Below are 11,286 nucleotides of genomic sequence, written 5' to 3' on the forward strand. Positions count from 1 at the left end.
CCTTCGACTGTTCAGAAGGGATGGGCTGTGGCCAAAACCAGTTGTAGTCGTTTAGTGATTTGGCCATGAAGATTTTCACTTACAGGCTGTTTGAGGAAAATAAATGGAAAAAAAATTAAAATATTCCATGCCTGGGGCTCCCCCTTAATAGAGACATAAAGATGACTTTGACATTCCCAGAACCGCAGCGCCCCGGGAAGACATGGGATTTGCATGTTATTGTGCAGGGCTGTTGGAGGAGAGTGGGGAGGGATTTTTCTCTGGAGTGGGAAGCTGGAGCAGCGGAGTCTGCATCTCTGAATATCCCCCTCGTCTGTTCCCCAGGGATGTGTGGAGGGAGAGGTTGTTGCTGGGGCTGTGTGCAGTTACCGTTAATGTTTGCTCATTCATGGGATTGATTGGTTTTTAATTAAGGAGGCCGTTTGGTGTCCTGGCTCTCAGTATCAATGACAAAAAGGGACTCCTGTGTTCTCCCCTGGAGGTGGCATTGCCTTCCCCAGGCTGTGAGGACCAGGCGGTTGGTATATGTACCATCCCAGCACTTCAGAGAGCTCTGCTGGCATCTCCACCAGCCGCGAAGCACAACAGAATAGCAGCACACTGGGGCTCCAGGGATTTTTCCACATCCGTCCTCACCAGCATTCATAGCACTGTTTCCCAAGGCCTTTTGCCCCTGCCCCTCACGTGGGGCCCAGCTCTCCGCAGGCTCCCTTCTTCAGCCATGCCCCTCCGTGTGCTGAGGTGGGGCTGTGGGGGCTTGTGGATCACTTAAATTTGGGTGGAAACAAGCAGTTGCTGTCTGAGCCTTCCACATCCCCAGCCCTTGGTGGAAGCTCCCCTTTGCAGGAAGGTTTGGGAGCAGCCTGTTGGAGGGAGCTGGACAAAGGCAAATTTCACAGCTTCATCAGCATGTTCAGTGAGAATCACAGCTGAAAAAGAAATCCAGCCAGCTGCCTCCCTGCTGCATCAGAACCACAAGCTCCATGTCCTAGGGGCACATTTCGAAAACAGGGCCTGGGTTTGCACCTCTGCAAGTACCGTTTGTCTGTGTGTCTTCCCCAGCCAGCATGGATGCTTTGATGCAGCTGTGCCCCATGCTTGGAGGTGCCCACGGAGAGCAGCATGTGTTCGGGTACCCGTGCCCATAGGATGCCATGTGCAAGCGCACCCAGCCCTGCTCCAGCTTGGGGCAAGTTTGGGGCTTGGGACCAAAACAGCATCCATCAGACCTAGCAGAGCTCAGTAGGTTGGGCTGGGAGTTGTGCTGACATTGTGCAGCAGGCAGTCAGGCAGCTCAGAGTGCAGGCAGAGCAGTCTCCTGTCCCCTGTGGACTGTGCCGTGGTGGAATGCAGAGACTGGCCCTGCAGGTAAGGCTAAGTGCCACAGTTGGGAGGCACAGAGATGCTGCAGCCACATTTGCTTGTGCTGAACATGCAGAAATGGAGTTGGGAAGGCCGGTCTGCTATGCTAGACCTCAAAGTTGCTAATAAAGTGGTAATTAAAAGCACTTGGAAAGAGCAGCCCTGCCAGAAGGAGAGGCAGAGACACAAGAGCCTTTCATTGTTTAACGGGTTGTGCCCATTCATCAGTGGAAGGCAGCCATGGAGGCTCTTGGCATCCGTCCCCTCTGCCCAGTGTGCAGGGTTGTATATTCTTCTGGTTATGAAACACAGCGGAAGGGCCACACCAATGCGATGCACTGAAAACAGCGGGTCCAGGCCTGGCCCCACCATGGAGCAGGAGCCTCTTCTCTCTCATGTGCCAGCACCATGTGGAGGTGGCTGTAGTGCAGGGGGCTCCTGCCCTGCTCCTCGCCCACAGCCACCCCTCAGCTCAGCTGCCACCTTGCCGGTAGCAGAGCAGTGGGCAGAGCCACCCCCATGCTGTACAGTGCCCCAGGGGGGAGATGACATCTCTGGGTCAAGCCTTCCAACTAGTTTTCAGCCCCGATTCACTTCTCCGAGGGGGTGGGCAAGACCCATGTGAAGAGCAAGGACTCCACTGAGGACCAGACTGGTGCGTGCCGCTCTGCTAACCATCTTCCATTGTTTGCAGCTCAATTACACCCGACCGGGGCTTCCAAAACTCAATCCGAGGCTGCTGGAAAACTGGAAGAACGAAGTGAAGGAAAAGGGCCACATCAACTGTCCCAACAACGTAAGGACCATCTCTGTTCTTCTCCAGGCCAGCTGGTCTCAGTCTGTGGGAGGAAGGTGGGAGTTTTGGGGCAGGTTCTTGTTGGGCTCCAGACAAAGCTAGCAGTGATGCTCAGACCCTTGTTTCACCCCCTCTCCCTGGGGTTGTTGCCATGCCTGATTGAAGTGTGTCCCACCTTTGGGACCATCCTGGTGCGCATGAGCCACTGGCCTCGGGGACCAGGCCACCCTCTCCCCAGGTGCCCTTGGGCTGATGGTTCAGCATTGCCTGATTCAGGATCTGGAGCTGCGTTTGGGGAGCTCCTGAGATCCAGACTGGGCAAAGGCTGCACACTCTGTGCTCAAGAGCCTTTTTATGCAGAGAACCTGCTTTTCCCAGAGTAAAGCCGAGGCTGGTTTTAAGCCGTTCTTTTTAAAGCCCTATGATAGGCAAAGACCTCAGGGACATGGTGCGTGTCCGTGCAGCCTTGGCCTGATCTGGCAGGGAGGTGAACTCCACCCTCATGCTGGGCTGTTGATTTATCATCTGAAACAAAGCCTTGCTAATGGGAGTTTTGAATGAGGCTGTTACCGCAAGGCCGGGGGAGACGCGCTGGCTAATTAATGTCATACACAGGCACTTTGAAAAGACGTTGCTCAGAAACTGGTCATGCTGCTGCCCGGGTGATTTCTCTTCTCCGTTAAGCGTCTGCTGTGGCTCCAAGAACTCCTGTAGCCCAGCAGGACCTCCTGACTGCTCACAAATGTACGTTTTCCATGGAGACATTTAGGGGAGACATTTTTCAGCCCGTTGCAGAGGGATGTGGCCACATGACTCCCATTAGCGCTAATAGGAAACGTGTGACCAGAGCCCTCCGCGTCTTGCAGAGCATTAACCTCATGCTGCTTAGCCTGGACCGGTGGCCTTGCTGGCGCAGCAGGCTCCTGGCCCTGGCACAGAGGAAGGCACGGAGATGAGGGGGGATTGTGGCAAACTCTGCTTTGTTTCTTCCACAGTGCTGTGAAGCCATTTACTCCAGCGTCTCGGGTTTGAAAGCTCACCTGGCCAACTGCAACAAGGTAGGTCCCTCCTTTTACAGTCTCAGCTCAGAGATGGGGTTAGATTTTGGTTTTTTTTTCCCCCCAGGGTTGTTGAGAAGTGAAAGGCCAAGGGACAATGGCACAGGTTAAAGGAACATGACTGCTAGGAGGGCTGGCCGAGCCATGCCACTGCCTGTTGAGTTGTCATCGCTCAGCCCGTTGTTGCACCATCGCAGTCCAGCTGCTCGCCCTCAGCACCATCCTCCTGGGCAGGATCAAACCCGCAGCTGAAGGCAGAGAGGCTCAAGGTGGGGGGGGGGGGGGGATGTGATGAAGGGGTTTTAGCTACCGCCCCAGCCTTGGAGGACAGGTCTTGCAACACAAATGTCTCACCCAAGAGCCTAGACCTCTGACGCACCCAGTGCCTCGGAGGTGGGGCAGTGGGAGCAAGCCCGCCTGCCTCGCATTCTTCCACCTCAGCGTCCCTGTCCTGCAGCAGCCCCTACCTAGCACGGCTTCTGCAACCCGAGTTGCGTGCGAGCCTTTAGCTACCCAGCGCAGCCAGCACCTCGCACACAGCCACGCATCAGCCACAGCAGCTCAGAGCCAGGGGGTGGGGCGTTGGAAGCTGAGCGTTATCTGAGGCAGGTGGGAATCAGGGGTCTTTCTCCATTCATTTGGGCAGCCTGCAGCCCCTCTGGAAGGTCAGCCGTTTCCCCAGCTGGAGAGATGCTGGTGCGGTGCATCCTGGGGATGGAGCTGAGGCCGGAAGAGGCGGCCGCTCTCTGCAGGGACCAGTGCCCTCTCGCTCAACAGAGCAGCAACGCTGCTGCCTCAGTGAGCTCCGGTGGCCTGCAGCCGCCGTGGGGGAGGGATCGGGAGCTCAGCGTAGGTCCCTCAAATTGGAGCTGAGTAAGAGCTGGTAAAGCTTTATACCCTGAAATGTTTCCAGCTGCAGCTTCCATTGAATGGAGCTTCCAGGAGGCAGCTCCAATACATACCCCGTAGTTATTAAAAACACAAACTCCTGCACTCCTCCAACACTAGCTGGAACATCAAACCCTAATGAGATCATTTAGAAAATGGGCTGCAGAGATCCAGCAGAAGAAGCTGTATTTATTCAGGATAAAAGTGCAAATGCAGGAGACTAGGGCAGTTCCTTTGCTAGCCTGCAGCACCAGGCAGCCCACCAGCAAACAGTCTCCAAGAGAAAATGGAGCCATTTTCTGGCTGGTTCTGTGCACAGAAAGCAGCCAGGCGTTTGCAAGAGCATTTTCTTTAACCGCTGAGCTGCACCCTTCAAGTCCGGCAAGTCCAGCGTAGCTGGGGCTGAGTACTGGGGGTCACCACTGGGGGAGTTAGCTGCTTCATGTCCCCCACACACTGCCATCAGCAGGACTCTCGCCTTTACAGAGGATTTACTTTTGCAATGGATATATGGGCCACCAAATCTGGCATAAATCACAGCCCCTCCTGAGCTGGCCTGTGATTTCTGCTGTAAAATCCTGCAGAATTGGTTGAAATACATCAAGCCTTACTGAGAGCGGAGGATGCTCCCAGGCAGTGCCCCATCCTCAGCAGGTATTGATGCACCGAGGTGATTTTTGCATGAGTGTTTCTGAAGCCGGCCTGCAGTGGGGCCAGGCCTGCCCGCGTCCTGCCTGTCCCTGAAATGAAAGACCTGTCTAACTCCAGATTTACAGTGCAGAGCGAGCAGTGAAGAAATTCCCAGGGAGCATATATATCGCCTGGAGGGGCCCATCCATAAACCCCTCGTCAATAGAGAGCACATTATCTCCCCTGTGCTGTGAACTGCGGCAGAGCTGGGAGATCAGTCATCCCCACAAGGGCTCTAATGACAGAAATCCAGCAGTGGCTGCATCTCTTTGACAGCATAAAAGGAAAATTAGGTGAGTGTGTTGGACATAAATTAGGTGGCGGTTCAGTCCCAGGAGATCACAAATCTGCTACAGTGATGAAATGGGGCGATCGGCCCTGTCAGCCTTGCGAATGCCCAGGGACACACACCGTGTTGGAGGTAATGTAACAACCAGTGTTGGGGATGCACAGGCAGCAAAACCTGCCCCTCGCTGCCCTCTGAGCTCCTAGGACCCGACACTTTGATGCCTGGCACCAGCACCTCGACAGCCATCACTGCCAAAGCTGCAGCGGCACAACCAGCATGGGCTGAGATTCAGAGCAGAAGAGGCAGTTGTGAGCTCCTGGCCTGTGACCAAAAGCAAGCAGAAATCTGGTGGTTTAGAAATGAGTATCTATTTTCTGTTGCTTCGAGGTTCTAGCAGCATCCTCTCTGCTTAGAGGGGAGCACAGCAGGGAGGGCCACCCCTCCAGGGTGTTTCAGCTCTGCTTGGGGTTGCAGGAGGATGCTCTGTCTTGCAGGGCGACCACTCAGTGGGCAAGTACCGCTGCCTCCTGTGCCAGAAGGAGTTCAGTTCCGAAAGCGGGGTCAAATACCACATCATCAAGGCTCATTCAGAGGTAAGGAAATGGCAGGGGCTGATCCAGGCTGGTCCCTGCTCCAACACACCCATCCTCAGGCTGTCCCGCTCCATCCATCCATGTCTGCCAAGTGCAGAGCACAGCAGCTCCCAGCAGCATCAGCAATGCTGACAGCCTGAGGGGGACCTCCCTGTCCCCCTTTTGAGTCCCCAACACCCCTGGGCCAGTTGCAGCTGCTCAGCACTGCCCAGCTTGTCGTCGGGGAGGTGGTACCAGTGGGGCGTGGGGTGGTCCAGGCATGGGCAGGTGAGGCATGGGTTATGTGTGCCAGTGCCTGGCCCCAGGATGGTCACTAACCTCTGTGTCACCCCATGGACACAGAACTGGTTCCGAACCTCTGCAGAGGCCAGCCGGAAAAAGAAAAACAGGGAACAGCTTTCTTCCAGCAAGGAAGAGAAAAAAAAAAGCACAAGCGGGAAGAAAAGGGGGAGAAAACCCAAGGAGAGGCCTCCAGAAACGTCCCCAAAGGGCAGAGAGAGTGTGGCAGCAAAGACTAATCACAAGAAAACCCTCGAGCACTGGGAAGGCTCCCGAGGCAGCCCCGACAGGGACGAGCGTGTCCCCAAGCTCCCGAGCCAGCGGAAGGGGGGAGCCAGTAAGATGCCCGAGAAATGAGCAGCTCAGAGACTCGTCTCCGAGGATTCGTTTACAGCCCAGGGTAACAGGGTGGGGGTCTCTCCCAGTTTTCTGTCCCCCCCATCCCACCTCCCCCCCACCCTCCACTCACCCCTTTTTACAAAAAAGAAAAACAAAAAAAAAGAGACAGAAAATACCAATTAACCACTTTAAACAAGTCACAGACCTTGTTTCACACTGGAAAACAAACAGGATCAAGCAAGCTGGACCGTTCTCCACCCCCCGCCCATGTACATACCCCTCTGCCTGCACCCCTGCCTGGCAGGACCCTGCTGCCTTCCCCCCTCGCCCTGCCCGTGACTTCCCTTCTTACTCCCTGCGCCAAACTGGTGACACTTGAGCGAAAGAAAAGTGCAATAGCAGTGGGGTCCCCTTGGATGGGGTCTCTCTGCAGCTGCGTGCCGGAGCAGGGGGCTGCCCGCGGCAGTGCTGCCTGCCTGTCTGGGCAGCCTCCGGCGGGCTCCAGCCTCCCAGTGCAGGCAGCACCTGCATCCCTGCTCCCAGGACAATGTTTCCAAAGATGTTTGACCCATGCAAGCGGCCGAGTAGGGGCAGAGGGATGGCAGGGTCTGGCAGTTGATGCGCTGGGGGTCCTGGTCATGCATTCCTCACAGCCTCGGGCTGAGAGGGAACGTGCTTCGGCGGGGACCGGCTGCGTGGTGAGTTGGCTGTGTGGCCAGCACAGTGCAGGGGTTTGTCTTGGCAGCGCAAGGCACAGGCAGAGGAGCGAGCAGGGAGCGTGGCATGGGGCTGGCACAGCATCGTCCCGAGATGGCGGGGCTGGCCGTGGCTGTGAGAGGGGGTGCGGGAGGTGTGAGCACCCCTGGAAGGTGATGGGAGAGGGGGTTGCTGTAGGACGGGTCAGGTTGGAGGGCCTAACCTAAAGTTGTGGGAGTGCCGTGAGCACTGTGGAGCATCACGGTGAGACCGTGGCAGGGGTGTGATGGAGGGAGCTGCGCCCCAGTGCTCAAGTTGTCTTTGCAAATGTAGCTGGACGTGGAGCACCGCAGCGGCAACGGCAATGCCGCGATGGCAGTGCTGGGGTCAGGGTGAGCCAGCAGCCGTTGAGCTGCCTGACCAGCACGGGCAGGTCCAGCTGGCAGAAAGGGCGATTCAGGGGCCCCATCGCACCCCATCCCAAAGGTGCTGATTGCCCAGGAAGGACAAACGGGGTTTCGGTCACCCAGCTGCAGCTGCGGGATGGGACAGGGACAGGGGGCAGCATCAAGTGACAATCATGGGTCCTGCTTTACAGCATGTCGCACTTGCCTTGTCCCTCCAGCTGGGACCCACCGTGGGGTGAGTCTTGGCCCACCCATATGCATCCAAGCCCCCAGCGTCTTCCTTGGGGGTAGGGAAGTCCATGCATGGTGCGCTGTCCCTCGCTTGCTCTCTTTCCCCGGGCTTTTATTTGCGTCTGTACTAATACCATCGTTAACACCTCGCTCTGGCCTGGAGGGAACCATCCCTGGACCAGGATGTGTCTGTCTCCAGACAAAAACCAGGCTACCTCGGTCCTTGTGAAACAGGCACGTTTTCTCTTGGTAACAGAACAGAAAAACCTTAATTCAATTCTTTTCCCCAATGCAGGAGTCAGGAAGGTGGAGTCGGGGGGAGGAGAGCTTCTGCTTTTACTTTAATCAATTAAAACTTCTAACCCTCAGTTTCCTTCGCCACTCTTCACTGCCCGTCCTCCGCCCGCCGGAGGCTCAGTATCATTTCCCTGCTCTGAGGAGCCACTCAGTAATAATTATCATCCTTCTCCACTGGCAGGTTATTACAGCCACGGAGGGAGGGAGGGTACGGCGGTGTCTGAAGCCAGGGTGGGTTCTCGGGGGAGCCGATGCTCCTGCTCCGGCTGCGGCTCCCGGCAGCCGGATGCCACCACCTGCATCACCCGGCGTGCTCGGCCACGAGCTGGGCACGTGCCTGCAGGCAATGGAACCCGTCCGAGCACTGCTAGTTGCGCCAGATTTTGAAGCAATTAGTAAGAAAGCTTAATTAGTTGCTGCGGCTCAGCCTGTTTGCTGCTTGCATTCCATCCAATCTTTGTTTTGATGGTGTCGCCGATACAAATCCTGCCTCCCCAGGGAAGGGAGGAGAGCTTCAGGAACTGTAGGACCCACGCTCTCAGAGCCATCTCAGTCTTTGTCACGATGGGGACGTGGGGACGCTGTCCTGGCAATGGCATTTTGCTGTGCTGAGCCCGAGGGATGGCGCTGGGTGCGTGCAGAGCTCCACACCCGCTTGCCAAAGCAATAACCACTGGAAAGGTCAGTGAGGAGGGACCCCTGCACCCAAGGAAGGTTCTTGGGGGCACACCATGGCTGTTGGGGGTGTAGGCAGTGGCAGGATGGGGAGAGCAGGCAGAGCTGGGGACCTGGCACAGAGTTTGGCACCAAAATTTCTGTGAAGGGGTGGAGGGAGCCGCTGGATCCCGAAACCCCTCCATGGGGGAAACGCCCTGGCAAAGCTCCTGGCCCGGGGAGGGGGGACCCACATGGCCCCGGCTGCTGGTTTGGATGGTGACCTTATAATCCCACCACCTCCCCTTGGGGATAGCACAGGGCTCGATTCTCATTAACATGCAATTAATTGGCTTCTCATTGATTAAATTAACAGCCAGCACTGTGCTCCATGCTGAGGGTGAGCCCCGGTGCAGGCGCTCGGCCAGGAGCTACTTGGTGCAGGAGACCTGGCGAAGGGCTGACTTAGCAGGGGGTCATTTTGGGGTCTGGCTCGAAACCTGTCCAGCTGCTTCAGTAACAAGAGTGTCTCCAAGCGAGTGTCCTGGGAGGAGCGAGGGGCAGGAGCGGGGACAGCCGCAGTGGCATCGTGGGGACGACACAGTCTCAGAGGGAACCCCAGGGACGGTCTGGGGTCTCGGGGCAGGTGATGGGCTCAGGGCAGTGGGGCTGGTGGTCCCGGTGCTGGGGCTGTCCCCCATCACCCTCAGAGCTGGGAGACACTCCTCGCAGCCCCTGTGAAAGCAGCGCCTTGGTCAAATGGAAATTTTTATGAGAAAGTGAACTCTTCAGGGTTTTTATCCCCCCTTAAAAGGTATTTTCCCCCCAGTAGTCATCACTCAAGAGGAATATATTCTCCCACCACCACCTTCTCCATGAAAGATCTTGTAGTCTCCTGCTTGTCCAGGGAAGGCTCCAGAGCGATACCAGGAATACTGGCAGCTGCCTGCCCCACGGCATGTGAGCTGGCAGGGACGAGCCGTGGTGGCATCACGGGAGCCTGTTGGGTTGTGCCTGGCAGGTTGTGCCCATCAGGTTGTGCCCATTGGGTTGCTCTTGCGTTGTGCCACTTGGGTTGTGCCCGTTGGGGTGCTCCCGCTGAGGCAGCGACTTTGGGGGGGAAACTCAACCCAGAGGGGCGGGCAGAGGCTGCAGGGCGTAATGGGGGACAAGCACGTTCTCTCCCGTCCCCTTACCCATGGGCATTTGGAGACCCTCAGGTCTGGCAGTGTGGGACCCCCTGGGCCTGGCGTCCCTGCCGTCTGTGCACCGGCCAGGGGCCTGAGCACAGGGTCATCCCTTGAGGCAGCAGGGAATAACCTACGGTTAATGTAAAGCCCCACAAAGGGGAGGGGTGGTGGGGAGCGGTGTCACCCCCACGGTCCCGACTCACTGCCTGGGGTGCTTGGGGCGGGGTGGCTCATGGTAGGTAAATGGGAGTGTGGGGACTGCGAGCATGGTGGGGGCTTCGGGGCGGCTCCTCCAGCTGCAGCCCCGTTTGTCCCTGGGTGGCTCTGGGGACCGCAGCACCGCCGCTCTTGCAGCTCCTGCACCTCCACCGCTGCAGAGACCCGCCGTCCTGCCGCCCGTGCCCCTGGGGAAAGGGCTAAACCTCCATGGGGACGGGCGGGCTGTGACCCCACGGGAAAACCTCATGAGCCGTCCCCGAAAGCTTCAGTCACCAGGGGCTGCCATGGGCGGGAAACCCTCGGCGTGACCATGGCACGCTGGCGAGGTTGGCTGTGCTGCGCTGGCAGGGCAGGAAGCGAGAGCTGCCCCGGCCCGGAGCATCACTCGCACCCACGAACGCTGGGAGTGCTTTGTTCTTTTCTTTCTCTCCTGGTGACACCCATCCCACGGCATATCCGAATGTTTCTCGTCAATGCCAGTTATTAGTGCATAAGTGTATTTTGGGGAAAAAAAGAAAATGAAAAAAAAAGAATTTTCAATTTATCACTTGTAACCATATATATAAATATATAAATATATATATTAAAAAGTGTTTATTTGCAAAAAATAAAATTGTTTTAACAGTAAACTATCTTATAATAAACTCCCGATTTGTGACGATCTGTTCTTTTGTTAATCATTGACAAATCCTCAGTTGGAGAGTACTGTAACAGCAGCTCTTAACAGCCGCGCCGCCGAGCACCGCAGAGGGGTAACTCGATGTACTGTATGTATTAAAAACAGCTGTATCGAATAAATGTTTATTGATTTTTTATTATTACTATTATCATCATTATTTTGCAGTTCAGTGGGAGGGTTTGATGCAGGATGCGCTGGGTTTGTCCTCCCTCCGTGGGCAGCTGGTGGTGGCTGAGGAAGCCTCCCAGGACAGCTCAGCCTGGTGGTGAGGATGGAGCTCACAGTCTTCATCCCAGCGTTGCCCCCAAAACCAGAGTGCAGCAGCTGGGGGGGCCGGGGCAAGGACTGGTGATGCTTCCCGTGCCTGTGCTCAGCCCAGCCACCCATCCCCAGTGCCGGGAGGCTACCACCAGACCCACAGCCCAGTGCCTAGCTGCCCCCATGGCAAAAATCACCCCAAATCCACCCCAAATCTGCCCCTCTGTTAGCAGCAGCCAACGTCTCCCAGCACCAGGGGCCACATCCAGAGCGGGACCTTTCCCCCCAGGGAGCCCTGTGGGACCCGCGGCACCCCCAGGCACCCCCAGCCACCCCAGCGTGGGAAAAAATCCTCTTCTGC

The 11,286-nt window shown here is 56.7% G+C and overlaps 1 protein-coding gene across 1 annotated transcript in view; it reads left to right on the forward strand.

Annotated features, from left to right (window-relative positions):
- ZNF512B (zinc finger protein 512B) overlaps positions 1 to 10,806 on the forward strand; it is a 35,933-nt gene extending 25,127 nt beyond the window's left edge. Inside the window, exons 14-17 of the mRNA XM_064465428.1 lie at positions 2,057 to 2,158; positions 3,154 to 3,216; positions 5,578 to 5,676; positions 6,019 to 10,806. Of these exons, the coding sequence (XP_064321498.1) occupies positions 2,057 to 2,158; positions 3,154 to 3,216; positions 5,578 to 5,676; positions 6,019 to 6,312 (558 nt within the window). The 3' untranslated portion in view covers positions 6,313 to 10,806. The remainder of the gene's footprint in view (positions 1 to 2,056; positions 2,159 to 3,153; positions 3,217 to 5,577; positions 5,677 to 6,018) is intronic.
- The last annotated feature ends 480 nt before the right edge of the window (positions 10,807 to 11,286 follow it).

Source organism: Phalacrocorax carbo, chromosome 14, assembly GCF_963921805.1.
Source record: "Phalacrocorax carbo chromosome 14, bPhaCar2.1, whole genome shotgun sequence".
NCBI classification, from domain to species: Eukaryota; Metazoa; Chordata; class Aves; order Suliformes; family Phalacrocoracidae; genus Phalacrocorax; species Phalacrocorax carbo.